Source organism: Elephas maximus, chromosome 12, assembly GCF_024166365.1.
Source record: "Elephas maximus indicus isolate mEleMax1 chromosome 12, mEleMax1 primary haplotype, whole genome shotgun sequence".
Lineage (NCBI taxonomy): Eukaryota > Metazoa > Chordata > Mammalia > Proboscidea > Elephantidae > Elephas > Elephas maximus.
In genome coordinates, this window is record NC_064830.1 from 90,012,913 (window position 1) to 90,034,193 (window position 21,281).

The 21,281-nt window shown below is 51.1% G+C and overlaps 1 protein-coding gene across 3 annotated transcripts; it reads right to left on the reverse strand.

Annotated features, from left to right (window-relative positions):
* Positions 1 to 2,097: 2,097 nt before the first annotated feature.
* Positions 2,098 to 20,877, reverse strand: ZNF629 (zinc finger protein 629). Of its 3 annotated transcripts, XM_049904434.1 has the most exons (4): positions 20,837 to 20,877; positions 13,404 to 13,548; positions 8,892 to 8,999; positions 2,098 to 8,738 (listed from the first exon to the last, which is right to left on the reverse strand). In XM_049904434.1, the coding sequence occupies exons 2-4, from the start codon at positions 13,405 to 13,407 to the stop codon at positions 6,205 to 6,207; spliced, it is 2,646 nt and encodes an 881-aa protein (XP_049760391.1). In that variant the 5' UTR covers positions 13,408 to 13,548; positions 20,837 to 20,877; the 3' UTR covers positions 2,098 to 6,204. The 3 variants fall into 3 exon arrangements, with proteins under 3 accessions (XP_049760391.1, XP_049760392.1, XP_049760393.1); XM_049904435.1 differs by lacking the exons at positions 13,404 to 13,548; positions 20,837 to 20,877 and adding an exon at positions 11,810 to 11,996; XM_049904436.1 differs by lacking the exons at positions 13,404 to 13,548; positions 20,837 to 20,877 and adding an exon at positions 9,116 to 9,405.
* Between the last annotated feature and the right edge of the window lie 404 nt (positions 20,878 to 21,281).

The window sequence follows — 21,281 nt, forward strand, 5'->3', positions numbered from 1 at the left end:
CGGAGACCTCGTACCCCCGACCGCGCCTGTATGAGAGGGGCAGCGCACCCATTAGTTCAGGGAAAGGGTTTTAGGCCGGCTTGTTTGGCGTCCCGGTCGGCTTCTTCGAGGCTGCTTGCTACGCCCCCGGCAGTCATTGGCCGTTGGCATGTCTCCTTGTTGAGAGGTGCTGGGAGGCCTCAACTGCATCCTGGGAAATGTAGTCCCTCATTGGCACATGGCGAGAAGGTATTCCTTGATAGAAGGCGCCCTGTTGCCCGGCTGTGCAGGCTAGAGGCGGCACTGGACCTAACGCCCCCGCGAATTGATAGACAAGGACACCTCAGGGGAGTGACCACCTTCATTGCAGTTTGTGCTGGCCCTTGACCATGTCCTCGGCAGCCGTGAGCCGGGGCGCGGCGCGTCGGTTCAGTGCGCTGTCTGGGCCTCGGATGGATCCTTCACGGAGGCTGTACTGGAACTCGCGCTGGGGCCGGTGTTGACCGGGGTTGGTACCGGAGCTGGAGTTGGGACCATGGCCACAGTGACGACCGCGGGTTTAAAAGCTGTTGCGCTTTCGCGGGAGCTCGCGACCCTGTCAGTGGTTGCGCCTTCACGGGGACTCGCGGTCTTGTCCGCTTTCGGGCCCCGCCTGGTGGCCAGGGCTTCGGGGGGACTGTAGCAGCTGGACCAGGTTGGATCGGAGACAGAAAGGCGGGCTGCGGTGGCCTCAGGCGCGGGGCTGGCGGCGGAAGGCACGCTCGCGGAGGCACGGGCCATCGCGGGGGACGGCATCGGGCCGCCGCGGAAGTATCCGTGGTGCGGCCCGGCGGAAGCAAGGGTGGGAAAAACGCAGGATATTGCATCACAGAGACACGGTCACCTGCGCCCTCTGGAGCGGACCGTGCGCGGTGAAGAGCGCTGTACCTGGGGCGCTGGCGGAGATCAGCCAGTCCTCTGTGAGCGCTGTGCTTTTTCCCAGGCGTCACCTCCGTACGGGCTCCTTTCCCAGTAAATGCAAGTAACTACACGTTGTCTTCTCAAACATTTCTCCTGATGGTCAGTTTATCAAAAGAAGCGAAAAATTCCGTGTGAGTGCTAATATAATAGATTGTGTCAAACTACTTTCTCAAACTGACACCCAAGAATGTGAGAGAAAGATCGCTGCATTTCAGCGGGGGGCGGGGGGGGGCAAGCACGGATGGCCCTAAGAGGAACAGAGTACTCTCAAAAAAGTTTACCAGGAGCCTGTCCAGTTTTGCAAGGATCGGCCTTCGGGGTTGTTCGGGCCCCTCCACCCAGGAATTTGACCCCTTTCGACCTCCAGTAGTGCCCAGGGTATCCAGTGGCTGTGATACCCTGGACCTCTGGGATGGGCAGGCCAAAACTCCACCTGGACCAACCCTGACCTTGGCAGACTTCTTGGAGGAGAACGGATGTTGGCCTCTGGTGAAGGTGCCTGTTTCCACCAGAACTAGGGCTACTGTCTGGCTGGCCACAGGGACCAGTGGAGCATTTGACACTGGCCACTCTCCTCTTGAAAGGTTTCCCTTGGGTCCTGTAGCACTATGCTTTGCTGGTGTTCCTCCTACTCCCCTCCTCATTTTCCTCTATTCCTAGACTAGGCCCTCTCCTTTCCACTCTGCCACTTCTTGGGTATGTTTATCCATGGCTACAGTTAAGCTACTAAGGCCCAACTTCAGGCTAGTTCTCTCCTCTGATCACCAAACCAAGAAAATCACCAACTGTGGAGGGGAATAGGATCATGTCACCCTCCTTCAGATCCCCCAGTAGCTACCAGTTCCCAAGCTCCTAAAACATGACTCTGCACACACTATGCTGTCTTTACCTTCTCTCTAGTCCCGCCCCCTACACTCTAAGGCCACATCCAACTGACACATCCTCAGTTCTCCCCAGCCCCTCCACGTGCTACTCCCTGTTACAGCAAACCTCATTCCTTGAGGTCTTGTTCAGAGAAGCGCGAGGAAGGGGGGGAGATAGCTTCCTGGCTGGAGCAGGAAACCCTTGGCAGACAGGAACAGAAGCAGGTGGCAGGCCAGAAGTGCTGACCTCAGGCGACCACTTGGGACCTATCCTAGGCCCAGGAGATAGGTCTGTGGCAGGCCTGGCACTGAGGGTTGTTTGAAGTGGGCTCCGCCTGGCCCAGGCAGTGTGCAGCCCAGGGCAGGCCCGGGCAGGCCTGGTGTTGTGGGGGAGGGGAGATTTGGATGCAGTCTGCCTGAGCTCTGGCCAATCTGGTTTCCCTCACTGACTTACTGTGGAACTTTGGCAAGTGGCTGCCCTTCTTGGAGTCTCAGCCTCTCCACACCGTGCGGCCCCAAAGACTGCCATCCCAAGAGTGAAATGATAAACCAGGTCTCCACCCATCTTTCCTTAGAACCTAGCAGGCCTAGGTCCAGAAGAGGGGCTAAGGCAGGTGGGCCATGCCCAGGACCCAGTAAACCAGGGGAGGTGGCTGCTAGCTTGTAGAGCTAGATCCTGGGAGGACAGGCTTTACGCTGGGGCATCCTGAAGAGGGTGCAGGCATTGTGGCCAGAGAGGCCTCCCTGGACTGCATAGCTGGGCCTGAGTTGGCCAGTGCCAGTCACTGGGCAGGGCAGCCCCCTAGCAGTCAGCACGTCATGCTGGTGTAGAAGCCAGGCTCCAAGTGCTTGTTGGCTCTGCCACCATCTCAGGTTTCCCCCGACCCCCACCAAGGGTATAGATTTTAAAACCTCACAAACCCCTCAGCCTCCCATTAGGAGGCACCAAAGGAGGACTCTAGCGCCTCTGGGCAAAGGGTGAGAGTGGCCTGGGCTGAACTTTCGAGGTCACACATTGGCCCTGGTTCTGGGAGAGGGCAAGCTCCTTCAACTTGCTCTTGGCTGAAAGAGAAGACAGAAAACACCTGGGAAATCTTATTCCCTTTATTCTCTTCAACTAATCAACATGACCACCGGTGACACAACACTGTTATTAACACACAACACTCAAAGGTGGGGCCTCTCTTCGCTCCAGGGGGATAACTTAGGCGAGTGGGGTTGCCCTTATTAGGACAAACGAGTCTGGGGCTGCTCATCTCAGTGTGTGGGGGTTGTCATGGAACCCCACATCTTGGTTGTGATGGTTTCAAGTTTCCCCACCATTCAGGATTCATGCCCAGTTCTTTAGAGTTCCCATCTGACCTCCATAGCCACAGCAGTTTCAGGTTTCACACTAAGATCAGTTTTTCCTTTCCCCCAATGACTCCTTGGCCATGTTTGTTGGACACCCCCACTGGGCACTTCTGAGGGGTCTGGGGCCTGCATGGAGCTGGACAAGAGGGGATGGTGTGCTAAGCCTTTCACTCAGTTCTGGTGGGCAAGTGCTGTGGCCCCTGTGTCTCTGCCGGAGCCAGGCAGAGGGACACCAGATGCTGCCATTCAGTTGGTGGGCCACCACTCCTGGCCAGCTCCCTTGGTCCCTCCCAACAAGATACAGCTCACTCTGGAGAGAAGTACCTCACTAAAGGAGGGAAGTAGGGGTGGGTGGGCAAGAGAGAACAGGCCACACCCCAAAGATCTTCGACTCTGCCCTTTTCCTGCTTTGGAACCCCAGACCCCAATGAATCATGTCCACATCATCCGTTCAGTACCGGAGCCGAGACCCTTAGCCCTCACCCGCCCCTACAACATGCGAGCATCCTACTATATGCTACACCCTAGTCCTGACAGGCCTACAGCTGGCCTATGACTACGTAGACCACCTCTCCTTGGACTGGACTCTGAGCCCCAAAGGCTGTTCCCCCGAACTGTTTTCTGGGGACAGATTCCTCAGACCTGTTCCCGAGGGGATCTGCTTCTAGTTTTACAAGGGGTTTGTCTCTACAACTTTTTTCTCTCTGCTATCATCTTAGAGGAAAAAAAAAAAATCTGCTTAGACTTGGAGGATTTGACTCCTTTTCCTCAGTCTTATAGGGACACCCCTTTGTTAAAGTTTCTTTTGATAGAGGTCTTGGAGGCAGGCTCCACCTTCCCTCTCAGTAGTGCTTTCCTACCTGGCATTTGGGTGAGGTTGTGGGGGGGAAGGCGTTATGCAGATGTTAACAAGGTTCCCCCCCTCCACAATCATACATGGCCTGCCTTTTCTCTCTCCCCAGCAAGCCTGCAAGTTTTCTCCTACAATGTTCTAGATTTTGATCCTTTTAAATTTCAGGATCATCACTTTGGAGGCAGGAGAGATGAAGGGTGAAGGATTTTCACCTTTTAGGTAATTTGGAACTAGAGGTCTCTTCCACAGCTCTGTAGGAATTCAGGTCACCCCCTCTGGGGACACAACTCCTGAAGGGCCACCTCACCCTGCCCATGTGGGTTCAGTGGGCACTTCCTTTCAGATCCAGCACTAAAGAGTCCTCTCCTTCGTTAAGGGTCTCCAGGCTTAAGGGGTGGCGTTCTTGATACAGATGTTTCTCTCAAGAGTTCTCTTTTCAACCATTTTACAGAGCCAGAGTCTCTTTTCCCTACCGCACACACCCAGTCACGTTAGTGAGTTTGGCTGCATTTATGAAAGTGTGTTAACTGTGTGAGAACAGGAGGTGGGCTGTTTTCTCGTTCATTCTGTTTCTCAGGTTTCTGGCTGAGGAGGAGAGGAGCCAAGTGGGTGGGATCTGTTGGCTGGGTCATTACAACCTCAGAGGGCTCCAGGTACCAGGATGGGGAAGGTGGTCAGGCCTCTGTAAACTCTTCGGGGACCCATGGTCCAGTCCATGAGGTGTTGGACACCCACCACTATATGCAGGCCGTTCATCCTGCAAGGCTGCCTTGCTAACAGCTCAAATGGAAGACTGAGGTTTAAAAATCAGGTTGCTGGCTAATTGAAGCATTCTATTCGATCAGCTTGCTGTCTCTTGTTGCCACAGAGAATCCACCACGGCTGTGACTGACTTGAAGAGGAGAGGCCTAGAGAGGACTTGACTACACACAGGCCTTGAGTCTCTAAAGGGCTTTATTCTTTGGAGGTCAACTAGCAGCAGTGCTCCTTCTCCACTGAGGACAGAATGTGAGGAGATGGACTGCCACCGCAGCAAGACTGGCGGCAGTTAGATTTCAGGAAAACCCCCTGACAGTGAGACCTGAGAATGTGGAAAGAGGGGCCCCCTGTTCCAGGATGCCTCTTCTATGGAGTAGAAACCCCAGCTGGGCTGGGAGATGGGGTAGTCATGCCTGGATTGGGGCAAGTCTTGGTGGCCAGAGCTAGGATCTGCTTGTACCTGCAGAAGCTCCCAGAAGCAGGGAGGACTGGGCAGCCTGGAGTTAGCTGGGTTTCATTTCAACAGTTTCTCCACCTTGGTTTCCTTCCCTCAAAGCAATCTAACAGAAATCCTCCCAACTCTTTCCCCTGATTTTTGTGGTGGATTCCCAGTATTCTAACACTGGAATTTCTGTGAACCCCAAACATCAGCCCTTAAAAAGGCTTGCCAGACTTTTTTTCCCCCCATGTTTGGGCTCTTCTTGATAAGGAATTCTATGGGTCTCTTTGCCTAACACACATAATTCTTCTAAGATTGGCCTCTTACCCCAAGGAGCCCCAGTGCAATTAGTTCCTCTGTCATTTCTCCTCTTCTGCTCACTTGGCTATCTTTCCCATTTCTGTTCTCCTCCTCTTCCCGTTCCACCCGATTTCCATGCTACTCCCCAGCTGAGCGTTTTCCTCGGGGTAATTATCCAAGGCTGCCAGGAGAGAGGCTCCCTCCCCTACTCCAGTGGGAGAGAACACTGTGGAACAAGTTTATGGAAGGTTTTCCTATACCTTCTGAGGGCCACTCCTCCCAAGTCAATGCTATTGTATTCCCTGCATTTCCCCGACCCTATAGTTTCACAAGGATTTTGATACAGTTTTATAGGGTTGTCTAGAGACATATTGGACCTTTTCCTACAATTAATAGGGCTTTTATCCACTATGGTTTATAGGATTTTTCTGCTACAGACTTAAAGGACTTTTCTTTTTTCCTACATATTTATAGGGTTTCTAACCCAACAGTTTTTTTATACTGCCTTATAAGTGGTACCCCCCAACAATTTTATAGGGTTTTTCATCACTCATGTAAAAGGATTATTTTTACCCAGGGTTCTTTATCCTCCACTTTCTTTACAATCTAACCAGCTTTTCTTCCTTTCTCTGCATAATTCCTTTGGGGAGCCCGTGTTCCTCTCAGTAGAGAGAGGCCCCCTGGTCTCCAGACTCACTTCAGAGGGAGACGCCTGGGTGGCAGCTCCTATGGAGGAGGAGGGCTGCAACTTCTGCGAAGCCATCTCCACACTCAGGGCACAAATAGGGTTTTTCTTCCAAGAGGGTTTTGGGGTTTCCCCCTTCTCCGTGATTGCTACTTTCTGTGGGGGTGGGGACTTCCCCGTCACCTTCCCGACTTGTGGACAGGGTGGCTGGCTCTGGAAGTGGGTCCTCAGGTCTGGGGGACTTTTCTTGGGTGTGGATCTCCTGGTGCCTAACGAGGGCCAGGCGATCGAGGAAGGAGGCGCCACAATCTGAGCAGCTGTAGGGTCTGGCCCCCAAGGGGCTCTTGAGGTGCTCCAGGAGAACAGAAGAGGTCTTCCCCAGCTCGGAACTTTTCTGGGGTTTCCCACCTGCATGGACTTTCTGGTGCTGCAGCAGCTCAGAGCTGAGGCCAAAGCTTTTTTTGCATTCCGGACATTTAAAGGGCTTTCCACTTAGGAAGGGACTGGGCCCTGCCCCTTCCCCAAGTCCAATCCTATAATCGGGAAAGAGAAAGGGCTTTTCGTTGCCGTGGGTGAGCTGATGTTGGAGGAGGACAGAGCGATCCAGGAAGCTCTCTCCACAGTGGGAACAAATGTAGGACTTGGATGAGAGCAGCCCCAGCCTCTGGCTGAAACTCTCCTGCCCGTCGGGCATTTTAAAGGGCTGTCCCGGGGGGTCGGCTCGGCCCTCTGCCGCACCTGCATAGGAATTCCCTCCAAAAGGCAGCCTCGGGGGTCGGAACTGAGGCGGTCTGGGGGCCGGGTGTGCAATGAGGCCATCCGAATTCTTGTAGGGGTTCTCGCCAATGTGGATCCTCTGATGTTGCATGAAGATGCCCTCATCATTGAAGCCCTTGCCACACACCAGACACTTGTGGGGTTTGGCTCCAGGCGGTGGGGTCAGCAGGGCAGGGTCCCCAAACCCCAGCAGGGAGTCACCCTGAGCTCTCCGGGCTGGGGTCTTCCCCCTCTCATGGATCACCCGATGCTGCTCCAGCTCGTGGGCCTCCAGGAAGGCCTTCCCGCAGTCGGAGCAGACAAAGAGGTTCTCATCCATGTGGGTGCGCACGTGGGTGATAAGGTTGGAACTCTGGCTGAAGCTCTTGCCGCACTCGGGGCACTTGTAGGGCTTCTCGCCTGTGTGGGTGCGTCGGTGCTGGATGAGGTGGGAGCTCCGGATGAAGCTCTTGCCGCAGTCGGAGCACTTGTAGGGCTTCTCGCCAGTGTGGATGCGCTGGTGGCGGATGAGGGTGGAGCTCATGATGAAGCTTTTGCCACAGTCCGCACAGATGTAGGGCCGCTCACCGCGGTGGATCCGTTGGTGGTTAATGAGGTTGGAGCTGACGCTGAAGCTCTTACCGCACTCGGGGCACTTGTATGGCCGCTCGCCCGTGTGTGTGCGCTGGTGCCGCAGCAGCGTGGCACTCAGGGTGAAGGTCTTGCCACACACAGGACACTTGAAGGGGTCCTCACGGAGGTGAGTCCGCTGGTGCTTGATGAGGGTCGAGCTGTGGCCGAAGCTCTTGCCACATTCGAGGCACTCATAGGGCTTCTCACCAGTGTGTGTGCGCTGGTGCTGTGTCAGCTCGGAGCTCTGGATGAAGCTTTTGCCACACTCGGTGCAGCGATACGGCTTCTCACCAGCGTGGATCTTCTGGTGCTTGAGGAGGTTGTGGTTCTGGCCGAAGCGCTTGCCGCACTCAGGGCACTTATAGGGCTTCTCGCCCGTGTGGGTAGCCTGGTGCTGAATGAGATCCGAGCTGCGGTAGAAAGCCCGCCGGCACTCTCCACACTTGTATGGCTTCTCGCCTGTGTGGGAGCGCTGGTGCTTGATGAGGTTGGTGCTCTGGGTGAAGGCCTTTTCGCACTCGGTGCACTTGTAGGGCTTCTCACCTGTATGTGTGCGCTGGTGCTGCACCAGGTTGGAGCTCCAGCTGAAGCACTTGCCGCAGTCGGGGCACTTGTAGGGCTTCTCGCCTGTGTGGGTGCGCTGGTGCTGCACCAGGTGGGAGCTCTGGGTGAAGCTCTTGCCGCACTCCGAGCAGGTGTTGGGCCGCTCGCCAGTGTGGATGCGCTGGTGCCGCAGCAGCTTGGACCACTGGCTGAAGCTCTTGCCGCATTCGTTGCAGATGTAAGGCTTCTCAGCCCCGGATGGGCGGCCTTGTACCAGCTCTCGAAGGCTGGGCTCGTTGGCTGGGACCACTGGGGGATTGTTCCATGTGGTAAGGGCCCCCCACTGCCAACTGGCTTCACAGGCCTTGGTCCAGTCAGACTGGGCAGGAACTACCTCAGAGGCTGGGGGATCCAGAGAGGTCTGGTGACCCAAGGGGTTGGGATGACTCGGTGGGGTTGGGGGGTCCTGGGGGGTAGAGGGACTCAGGGAGGGCCCCTCCAGGGGCATCTCTGGTGGGTCCTTGAATTCTGGACTCTGAGCTGGATCTCCCAAGATGACCTCCTCCCCAGAACTTTCCTGCTGAGGGCTCTCCTCTTCGTTCCCACTCTCGGCACCTACAGAAAGAAAGGGAGTCTCCAGCCCCCATCTCCTTTCAGAACACGGGGTCCGATTTCTCTTCCCTCCCTGGGTTTCCCCCAGAGTCTAGGTCCCTCCCTGACCGGGGCCACTGTCTTGTCAGGACCTCAGTCCCTCCTTGTGCCCCTCACCTTTGTCAGCATCATTCGGGCTCTGCTCAGGACCCTGCAGTTCCGGGCCCCACAGCACTGCCTCAGGCTCCATCCCAGGGCTCAGGCCTGTGGAGGGCTCCGGGGACCCTGGGAAGGAGACAGGAGCACACAATGGAAACTTATCTCCTGCTTTTCTTTACCTCCCCCAGCCCAGCCTCACTCCCCAACCTTGGACCACGGCTTGAAGCTTTTGCTGCACTCACTGTAGATGTAGAAGCCCTGGGCAGGTGGCCCCGTGCCAGCTCTTGCAGGCTGGGCTCTCTGGCTGGGACCAGCGTGAGGCGGGGGTTGGGGGGGGCTGTTCCATGTGGTAAGGGCCCCCCACTACCAAATGGCCTCACAGGCCTTGGTCCAGTCAGATAAGGCAGGGACTATCTCAGAAGCTGGGAGACCAAGGGGGTCTGGCTGTCCCGCCACTCCTTCCCAGGCCTTATTCCTCCTTATTTGAGCATCAGTTTCCTATCACCCTATTTTTCCGGGCAAGAGTTCTCACTGTGCCCCTGCCCCCGCCACCTCCCCACCCCCACCCCGCAGGCCTGATTCTTGCTCCAGATCTTAAAATCACAACAAAGCACACACAATGAATTTAAGAGTGTAATTAAGAGCTCATCAGTCATAACCCTTTGAACCCAGACTGGGGGCTGCAGAGGTGCCTGACAACGTGGCAGGGAGGGGGGGGTGGGGGGAGGCTCTCACCCCACACCTCTAATGCCCAGAGGCTGGGAAACAAGTTCGGGAAACCTGTTATTTTGCTAATCAGTGGAACCTCATTATGACTCTAATTTTCCTCCTTAATGGGGCTGCTAATTGGGACTAATAAACTTTTCCCTTCTCAGCCCCAGAGAGAAGGGAGGCTGGCTGGAGCACTTGAAGGGTTAAAAAAAGAAACCACGCTGATTTCCTAGAAGGGAGGGGGGCCCTCCAAGTGGGCTGGCTCAGGCCAGAGGTGGAGCGGAGGAGAGCTTAAAGCAGGGTGTGGAGGGGGGCTTCTGCAGGAACCACAGAGAGGTGACAGTGGAAAAGAAGAGAAGGGACAGGTGTCTGGGTAACACACTTCGTTTCCTCATGCAATCCTCCCCACAGCCCTGGAAGAAGGCCCAGGGAGAATGGTGTCCATTTTACAGGTTAGAAAGCCAAGGCTCAGGGAGACACAATGACTTCTTCAGGGTCACAGGCTGAGAAGCGGCACAGACAAGACCAGAAATGCAGGATACTGTGTCTGGCCTGCCCCTGCCTCTGAGAGAGTGAGATGACCTTGGAAGTCATGTGAGACTCATAACCGTGGGCTGCTGGCAGGAGCTGGTGATGAGAACAGCTCAGACAGTGCCTGCTGGCGGTGAGAACGGGCTGGGGAAATTCCTGGGACCAAAAGGTTTCTGTGGAGCCAGTGACTAGGCCTAATGCTCTGTGTCTATGAGCTCAAAACAGTGTTCTCCACTAAAGCCTTCCCTTATCCATCCCATCCTCAGATACCACCTGGAACTCCTCCTTTTCCTTTTCTCCTGTTTTGTTGATGCTGTATCCCCTGCCTAGGACACTACCTGGCACCTAATATGTGGTCAATAAATTTTTGTTGAGTGAATGAAAGAGTAAGATGTCCCTTGCTCCTGGAAAACATGGTTGGTCCAATGCCATTCAAGGTCAGTTTGTTTGCAAGGGGATGGCAGAAAAAGAACAGGAGGTCAGAGTGGCTCCCTGGTAAAACGCAGCCATCTGTCATCCCAAAAAGGCTGATAAGATTCCAGGATGAGGGAACAGGGCCACGGGAGCTAATTGCTAGAACTTTCCACAACCTTTAAACCCTTAAGAGGGCCTGGGCTTTGGATGGCTGTGTGGGATGGCACTGCATATGGGGGCAGTGGTAGAAGGGGACATGGCAAAGGCTCAGAGAGCAGCTGTGGTGGTGAGGTGGCAAGTGGGGAGGTAAACAAGGTGAAGGAGGAACCAGCTGGGCCCTGCCGAATAGCAGGAGTGATAGGAGTTAGATTTTTAGGAAGTAAATTAATTTTTTCATCTCTGCAGCTACTTAAGCTATGAGAATCCTTCCCTATCTGTAAGTTGTCTTTGGGGTTGTGGAAGCAGGAACCTCTGCCAAACTTGGGGCTGCCTGGCTGTTCTGAGGAGGGTGTTTGCTGAGGCCAGGTTAAGAGCTTATGTACTTTGGAGAAATTCAAGCTCAGCAATTCAAAGTAGAAAGGAAAGGGTTAATGGCAAAGCAGTCATGGAGTGTGAAAGTGAGAAAAAAGGAGGCAAGAAGTGCTTAGAGCCAACCCAGGGCCTGGCTGCCAGTACACCTAGTAGACCAGCCTCAGCACGGGCCCCTCTGTGTCAGGAGGGGAGACGGAGGGACGAGACTGCCTCACGATGAGGTGCGGGGAGCGGCCCAGGGTCACCCTGACATGGAGGCAGCGAGTATGCAGCCACCCTGGCCCCTGACCCTCCTTGCCGCCTGCACCAGGCCGGACCCTGGACTTCTGCCCCAGCTGGTCCCAGCGACCCTGTTTCCAGCTTTCAATCCAGAGTCTGGACATCCTCCCCCCCTTCTCGCCCCCCATGGCACCCAGGATCTCTCCCGCCAGCGCCTGACTCCTTCCAGAGCCGCACCTCGCAGCGTCCCAGCCCCCGGCCCTGCCAGCCAGGCCGAATTCCCTCTTCCCAGAATGCTCACGCCCTCCCCCTCCCCCACAGCCAGACCCTCACGCTCTTCCCAGAATCCTCCAGCCCTTCGCGGGCCCCCTGCCCCAGGCCCCCACCCCTACCCCGGGGCGGACGAGGGGCGGGGGGAAGGAGGCTCAGGGGCAGGCGCCTGGCCCCCGCCGCCTGGGCCCCATTGTTCCCCGGCGGCCGTCCCGGGCCCTCCAGGCCACCCCCCGGGAACCCAGGCGTCCCCAACTCACGGCTCTGGGGTCTGGGAAAAGCCGGAAGGCAGAATCCAGCCCCAGGGGACTTAACCCCTTAAATGCCCTGCCTCGGGGGGCGGGCTAGATGCTGAGGACTCTGGGGTCTTTCTCAAGGGGTGATCCCAGGCTGAGAACCCGGGGACCAGTTCAGGGTGACTGGGACAGAGCAGGAAGTGACCCCAGCTTCCCGGGCCCCTCTAGCCTGGAGTCAGAGCATCAGCTCTATGGGATTTAACCCTTTGTCTCCCACAGCCTGGGAAAAAAGGGGAGGTGGGGGAGCAGGGAGGTGGCTGAAACAACGTCCTCTCCGCGTCTCAAGGAGGAGCAGGCGACATGGGCCAGCCCCCATTTCGGGGGACTCCAGATGCCACGGAGGGTCTCTGGATTTCTGGCTGCTCTTCACCTAGCAGGGGCTCTGCCAGCCACGCCCCGAAAAAAAAAAAAAGAAAAGCCGGATCTCAGATTTGGCGGCTGCTGGTCCCCTGGGGCCAGCCTTTGTTGGGACTCAGACCCTAGGATAGGGCTCAGATGCCTCGCTTCGGGGATGGGAGCTGGGACTGGCCGGGTGAACCTGGAGAAGGAACATGCTACAGACTAAAAATGGCTTAAATGGAATAATAAATCATCACAGCCAGGGTTTGGGCTGAAGCGACAAATGCAGCCAGGAGGGGATTTGTTTTCTGGGCTCCAGCCCACCGGGAAGCTGGAAAGTGTGAGCCCCATCAGCTCCTCTCAGAAACTGAAGCCCGAGGTGGCAGGAGGAAAGCCGGTGGGTTACCCTGGCCAAGGAGGGCAAGAACCTTTCCTAGTAGCTCAGGTGGCACCCAGAGGAAACCTTTAAGATATCTGGAACGCTAGGATCCTCCTGAGGCCCAGGTTATCTGGGCTCTTAGTTTTTATAGATGTGATCTCATTTCCTCTTCACAATTCGGTGAGGTGGAACTATGGATTATCCCCATTTTACAGGTGGGAAACCTGAGGCATGAGAAGTGAGATAAAGTGCTTAAGCCACATTATTATTTAAATTAAACACATTTGTTTACTGAAGTTTATTATTCCCCAGGCACTGTGCTGAACATGGGCCTCAGAATTGAACAAGAACCAGGCTCTCTACCCTCAAGAAGTTTAATATTGTATGTGTGTGTGTGTTACAGACACAAAGGAATCACAGGAGAATATGAAAAGGGCTATCTGTCCAGAGATCTCAGGGAGCTAGGGGAGGAACAACTCATTCTGAGAGGGTCAGAAATTGCTGAAGAGGTTGAAGCTCCTCTGGGCCTGCAAAGCGTCCAGAGAGTTTGGTGAGAATGGTGAGTGTAGAAGAGCGCCCTACTGGGCCCTGCCTCTGTTTGCTCCCCAGCACTGTCTCCCTTCACCCACAGTCTCATCCAAGCACATCTCCATCTTGTCCCTTGCTACCATCACCTTCAACCCCTCACTGTCACTTCAGGGCCTTTGCCCCGCCTCGTCCCCTTATCTTGATGTTTCTCACCATTGGAAGAATGTTTATTGTCTTTCTCCACTCTCTCTCTCTCCACCGCTGGCCTCCAGCACACACACACTCACCCCCCCAACACACACACACACTCACCCATTCCACATGCGCTAATGTCAGCTCCACTGCAGTAGGGACTTCCTCTGTTTTACTCACTGCTGTACCTCCAGTATAGGGTCGCTACGAGTTGGAATCGACTCGATGGCACTGGGTTTGGTTTGGTTTTTGGTATCTCCAGTGTCTAGAACAGTGATTGACATGTATAGGTGCTCAGTTAGTATTCACCGAGTAAGTGGGATGAAGAGGTCCTTCTGCCTCTTCCATCTATCCCCAGGTCAGTTCCTGGGCTGGACCAATGGGGCTAGACTGAGTTGGGCAGAAGCTCAACAGCTGGGCTTCAGCTGTGCAGCCACATTTATCCACAGATGCCCCCAGGCACTGTCACTGAGAGACACGTGAGAAGAAAATGGGTGGTGATCAGAGATGTGGGGATGTCCTAAGCCCTCATCACTTTTTCCTGTCCTCCAAACTCAATGGATGCCTGCCCTGGGCCTGACCCTAGGCGGTGGCTCTACAGGAAAGCTGTGCTCTGGAGGTTCATAGAATTTAGTTTTCTTTTTGTTTTTTTTTAACAGAATTAATCGCAACATTTAAATGTCAATACATTTCACATAAAAATTTTAATTTCCTGTTTCCTGTAAAGATTCAAATATCTTGGCAACAGGACCCAAATTTTCACATGGCAGACAACTGGCTATGGCTAGGCAGCAGTTTTCTTTCTTTAAAGAGCCATTGGCTTTCCAGCTTGTCACAGCCTCGCTCCTATTGTGTCCTCAACTCTGAGGCTGACAGACCTATATAACTGTAGGTATTGATCCTGCCCCCCTTAGTCTGTGTCCCCTAGGTTCAGGGTAATAAACATTAGGATGGTGTCTTCTGACATAGTTATATTTATTGAGCACTTACTATGTTCCAGGCACTGTTTGTACATATTAACTCCTTGAGCCTTCACAACAACTCATGACACCAATATTATTATTATCCCAAAGATAGAGAGGTTAAGTCACTTGTACACAGCTTGTAAAAGACAGAGCTGGATTCAAACCCAGACAGCTGGCTCCAAAACCGTCATGGCTCCTAACCACGAGGGCTGCCATCGTCTCCCTCAGTTTGCTCTAGGAGAGATGGGAGGTGGGAAGGGCAGGGCACTTCCATTTGGGCAGAACCATCCTCCAGGAACAGTCTGGGTGCCCTGCCCTCAGGGGGGCAATGGGCACTCTGACTGTAGGCAACAATTTGATGTCCTACAATCAGCTGGCATGGCAGTCATGAAGGAAGGAACCTCTGGAAGGATGAGGATGGCTCCCCACTGATGCATTTCATGGACAACCCATTGCCATACTCTTTCTGGTCACAGCTCACCAGCCTCTCACATGGCTCCTCACTATAGCCCTTGTGCCCTGAGGCCAGGTCTCCGCCATAGCATTGAGGTCCTGAGGAAGACCTAGGTCCAAACCCTGCTCCAGTCCTCACTGACTTCGCCTTTTGGAAATTTGGCTTTCTTTTCCTTGGAAAGGGGGACAGGAGGGTTAAATGAGATAACACAAGTCACGCAAGAATCTGTTTCTTTTCCCAGAAAAGCTAACTCTAACTAGGTCTGTCTTTGTCTTCCTCATCAGAGTTCAAAGCCTTTAGGCTGGTGGCCAGGAGAGCAAGGAATCTCAAAACCATGTCTCGAGACAATGACAACAACAAAAAAATCCAAACCTGTTGCTGTTGAGTTGGGTCCGACTCAGAGCAACCCTATAGGACAGAGAACTGCCCCATAGAGTTTCCAAGGAGCACCTGGTGGATTCCAACGGCCTGACCTTTTGTTTAGCAGCCGTAGCACTTAACCACTACGCCACAATACAGGGAATGTTTACTCTGTTTAACTTGGAGGCCCATGGTCATATACTCTACCCCTCTGCTGAGCTGTCACTGAGGGGAAGATCTAGAAGGCAGACCTCTAAGGCCAAGAATGCCAGGCCTGCAGAGGCCAATCCCACGCATTGCCAGAAGTGCCTTCTCCCCATAACGGCTATTCAAACACAGGCAGGAGAGGCTGCCACCAGGAAAGCATGGGCACCTTCCCTGGACATGTGCACTGACCCACAGGGTGTGTTGGGGGCTGCTTTTCAGGAATGTGGTCCTTGAATGTGGGATAAGAGTTAGGTCAAAGGCCTGGGAGGTCCCTGCCACTTCTGAGATGCTGGGATTCCGGGATCATTCACCCCTCTGCTCTAGAGCCTATACCTGTTGCGGTTGGGTTGATTCCAACCCATAATGACCTTAGAGGACAGAGTAGAACTGCCCCATAGATATTCCAAGGAGTGGCTGCAGGATTTGAACTGCCAACCTGTTGGTTAGCAGCTGTATCACTTAACCTCTGTGCCACTGAGGCTTCTTAGAACATATAGGGGCACCTTAAAGCTTCCCACATCAAGTCCTATCCTCCTGGTACCTCCTAAGCTTACATTTTAAGGCCCAGGCCTAAGTCCTTCCCTTAAATTCTCTTCCTCAAAAATCGTCTACTGTTGCCCCAATACACCTGGAGCAAAGGAGAATGAAGAACACCAAAGACACAAGGAAAATATGAGCCCAAAAGACAGAAAGGGCCACATAAACCAGAGACTCCATCAGCCTGAGACCATAAGAACTAGATGGTGCCTGACTACCACCAATGAGGGCCCTGACAGGGAACACAACAGAGTGTCCCTGACAGAGCAGGAGAAAAGTGGGGTGCAGAACACAAATTCTAGTAAAAAGACCAGACTTAATGGTCTGGCTGAGACTGGAGGGACTCCAGAAGACATGGCCCCCAGACTCTCTGTTAGCCCAGAACTGAAACCATTCCAGAAGCCAACTCTTCAGACAAAAGATTAGACTGGACTATAAGACATAAAATGATACTCATGAAGAGAGTGCTTCTAAGCTCAAGTAGATACATGAGACTAAATGGGCAGCTCTTGTTTGAAGACAAGATGAGAAGGCAAAAAGGACAGGAGCTGGTTGAATGGACATGGGAAATCCAGGGTGGAAAGGAGGAGTGGGCTGTCACATTATAAGGAGAGCAACTAGGGTCACATAACAACATGTGTATAAATTTTTGTATGGGAAACTAACTTGAACTGTAAACTTTCACTTAAAGTACAATTAAAAAAAATTGTCTACTCTTAACAACAAAAAGCAAAAAGACCCAATCAAAAAATGAGCAAAGGACATGAACAGAGAGTTTACCAGGCAGGATATTCAAATGGCCAACAAGCAGATGAAAAGATGTTCAGTACCATTAGCCCTTAGGGAGATGCAAATCAAAACCACAAGGAGATATCGCTTCACCTCAATTAGAATTGCAATGATTGAAAAATGGAAAACAACAGATGTTGACAAGGTTGTTGAGAAACTGGAGCCCTCATCCATTGCTGGTGGGAAAGTAAAATGGTGCAGCCACTGTGGAAAACAGTTCGTCAGTTTCTCAAAAAGTTGAACATAGAGCTACCATATGGCCCAGCATTATGGATTGAATTGTGTCCCCCCGAAATATGTTAAGTCCTAACCCCTATGCCTGTGGTTACAATCCTATTTGGGAATGGGTTGTCTTTGTTGTATTAATGAGGCAGGATTAGTGTATGGTGTATCTTGAGTCAATCTCTTTTGAGATATAAAAGAGATTAAATGAAAGCTAGCAGGGAGAGATGGGGAAAGAGAGTTGCCAAGCACATGAAGATTGCCCAGGATCAGAAGCTCAGAAGAGACAAGGACCTTCCTCTAGGGCCGACAGAGAAAGCCTTCTTCTAGAGCAGGCGCCCTGAATTCAGACTTCAATCGTCCTAAACTGTGAGAAAATAAATTTCTGTTTGTGAAAGCCATCCACTTGTGGTATTTCTGTTATGGCAGCGCTAGATAACTAAGACACCCAGCAATCCCAGTCCTAGGTATACATGCAGAAGAAGCAAAGGCAGGAGCGCAAACAGAAACCTGTACACCAATACTCATTTTCACAACACCCAAAAGGTGAAAACCACCTAGATGTCCATCAACAGATGAATGGATAAACAAAATGTGCTATCTATACACAATGGAATACTACTGAGCCATAAAGAAAAATGAAATTTTGATGCATGCCACAAGACGGATGAGTCTTGAAAACATGCTGAGTGAAATAAGTCAGTCGCAAAAAGACAAACACTGTGTGATCTTACTTACGTGAAATAAGCAAATATCTAAAAACCAAAAATTATTAGTGGTTACTAGGGGTGGAAGGGAGGGAAAAAGGGAAGGTTTTTGTTTGGGGGACATTGAGTTTATGTTAATAGTGGTGGAATATTTTGGAAAAGGATAGCGTAATGGTGGCATAATATGAAAAATGTAATCAATGTCACTGAATTTTAAATGCAGAAGTTGTTGTATTGGGGAATATTTTGGCATGTATATTTTCACCACAATAAAAACAATAAAGCTACGCCATGTAGATGCTTCCAAAACCCTTTCGTGTCAGCTGCGCAGCCCTGCCCCTTTCCCTGAGACCTTGTTCTTTCTCTCCATCTGCCTAACAGACCTTTCTACTTGGTGGCCACCCAGATGTAGCAGCTCCGTTTCTCTATAGGATACATACCTTGTCATCCTGCTCCCCAAGGCCTGGGGAGTGCTCTCCTCTGCACTTCTTTAGCCAGTGGGTCCTCAGGCCTATGGCAACCTTATTTGGGATGCCCCTGCTGAGTCTACCTGTCTCTTCTATCCCCCCTGCCAATGCTATTGTAGCCCTTGAGTTCTCCTGAATCACCGCAGTGACTTTCTAACTGGTCCTACTGCCTCCAGGCCCTTCACTACTCCCCAACCATCTGGTGGCCCATGGATCTTCCAAGAATCACCACTGTGCTCACCTTCAGGACACCTCCATGGACTACTCGTTATCAATGAAGATTTTATTATTTTTTTAATTTTTGGAAATCACAGAACTTTTACATTTTTTATAAAAATCAGAATAATTTCAAGCTATATAAAACCATACATAATTGGGTGGTTGTTGTTGGTGGTTTTAAAATATGTATACCATTTTGTAATCAAATATTTGCCTTAAGATGTGTTCTGAAATAACGCTAGTTGCTCACTAATCTTTCTGGGCCTCAGTTTCCTCATTTGCATAATGACCAGGTCAGATCAGATGTTCTCCATCCATCAGACTCTGTGAACCTATGAATAGTTTTTGTGTATTCCATGACTATTTTGGGGAGGATACATAGCACCTGGGAACAGTCACTGTTTCTGGGGAGGAGGACTGAGGGTCTATGTAACCTTTTATTCTGTTGACGATTTCCAATTAAAACTTTTTTTTTTACAGTAAATATTTGAGGTATAAGCTTGGGGATAGAGGTTGCAAAATTAATACATGTTGATTTCCTTTTCACATTTGTCCTGATCCAAGTCACACTAAGACAAATATGACTGATTTCCTGTCCACATGTGACACATGAGCATAGGGAGAGTCCCCAGTCACCCTGGGAACAAATACTCCACTGCAGCCAAAGAATGGGAAAGGAGGTTGGATACTGAAGGAAGATGATATAATATTGTCAAATACAGTTAAAACACTTTTAAAACGGATGGTTACGAGGGAGGGGAAGAGTGGGGAGGAAAAAACACTAAATAGACAGTAGATAAGTGGTAACTTTGGTGAAGGGTAAGATAGAACACAATACTGGGGAAGCCAGCACAACTCGACCAAGGCAAGGTCAGGGAAGCTCCATATACACATCTGAACTCCCTGAGGGACCAAATTACTGGGATCGGGCCTGTGGGGACCATGGTCTTGGGGAACATCTAGCTCAATTGGCATAACATAATTTATAAAGAAGACGTTCTACATCCTACTTCGGTGAGTAGCATCTGGGGTCTTAAAAGCTTGTGAGTGGCCATCTAAGATACTCCACTGGTCTCAACCCATGTAGAGCAAGGGAGAATGAAGAAAATCAAAGACACAAGGGAAAGATTAGTTCAAAGGACCAATGGATCACAACCACCACAGCCTCCACCAGACTAAGTCCAGTGTGACCAGATGGTGCCCAGCTACCACCACTGACTGCTCTGACAGGGATCACAATAGAGGGTCTCAGGCAAAGCTGGAGAAAAACATGGAACAAAATTCTAACTCACAAAATAATAATAATAGTAAAGACCAGACTTACTGATCTGACAGAGACTGGAGAAACTCCAGGAGTATGGCCCCCGAACACCTTTTTAACACAGTTCTGAAGTCACTCCTGAGGTTTACCCTTCAGCCAAGGATTAGACAGCCCCATAAAACAAAATGAGACCAAATGGGCACAGCAGCCCAGGGGCAAGGACAACAAGGCAGGAGGGGACAGGAAAGCTGGTAACAGGGAACCCAAGTTCGATAAGAGGAGAGTATTGACATGTCACAAAATATGTCACAAAACATGTGTGTTAACTGCTTAATAAGAAACTAATTTGCTCTGTAAAACTTCATCTAAAGCACAATTAAAAAAATAAAATAAAGCTTTTTCAAAAATCAGTAAGCTGTCAAAGCACTTGAAGCCTAATTCCACCATTGGCATACCCCAAGGAACCTAGAATTGTACCTATAAAACAAACAAAACCTGTTGCTGTGGAGTTGATTCTGACTCATAGAGACCCTGTGAGACAGAGTAGAACTTCTCCATAGGGTTTCCAAAGCTGTAATCTTTACGGAAGCAGACTGCCATATCTTTCTCCCTCTGAGCGTCCGGTGGGTTTGAACCACCAACCTTTCAGTTAGCAGCTGGGCGATTAACCACTGCAGCACCAGGACTCCTTATTTATAAAACAGTGAAGTCCAAACTCCTGGAGGATCTGACCCCATCCGAAATCAGCTTTTCTGCCTTCCTGCACAATGCTGACCTAGGTAAACCCCACTTTCACATGGAGCCAAACATTCCACCCTCACATACTCCTCCCATTCCGTACAGTAAGGATGGTCCTGCTTCTGGACCTTCAACTAAGCTGTACCACCCTCCACCTCCTCTAGAATGCTTCTCATTTTTCTTTCTACTTAGGCAGATCTTGCCTTTCCTTCTGGGGCCTGTTCAAATGCTACCCACTTAAGTCTAGGCCCTGATAATAACACGTTGATTAAGCGTTTTACAACTTGCAAAGTGCTTTCACGTACATTAAGGCATTTGGTTCTCTTGATACATCTGAGAAGCAAGTATTATCATCCTCTTCTTACTCATGAGAAAACAGGGCTTCAAACAGTCAGAACATATTCCAGGTCACAGAGCAACTGTGAGATCTCGGGATCTTGGCATCTTGGATCTTCTCTCTCTAGATTTGGGACTTCCCTTATTCAAAATCTAGCTAAATCCCACCTCTTCCACAAAGCCTTCTCTGAATACAGTGTCTTCTAGACAACTGCCGTCACCTTTGTCATGGTCTACTTGTAGGAGGCATAATATAATGCAAGGCTTTACACTTTATGTAATTTTACTCACCATCTTTGCCACATCTGGTTTCCCACTGTTCTGTTATTTACTTGATATTTTTCTTCAATTTGATTCATAGTTCTTAACTGAAAGAAACATACCTGAGGAGAAAACTCAACATCAGTATGATAAATAGAATATTTCTTGTCATAAATTATGTATACAAACAAATACAATGCAAAAGAATAAAGTTGGACTCTTCACACCACAGGTAAAAATTAACTCAAAATAGGTCAAAGACATAAATATAAGAGCTGAAACTATAAAACTTTAGAAGAAAACATAGAGGTAAATCTTCATGACCTTGAATTTGGCGATAGTCTTAGATAAGACACCAAAAATACAGGTAACAAAAGAACAAAATGAATTGAACTTCATCAATATTAAAAACTTCTCTGCATCAAAGAATACTATCAAGAAAATGAAAACACAATACACAGAATGAAAGAAAATA

What these genes read in the sequence shown, in the direction of transcription:
- ZNF629 (XM_049904434.1), bottom strand. An exon ending in CCCGAATGATGCTGACAAAG is followed by an intron (nt 8,739 to 8,891) that starts GTGAGGGGCACA and finishes TTCTTTCTGTAG; the next exon opens with GTGCCGAGAGTGGGAACGAA.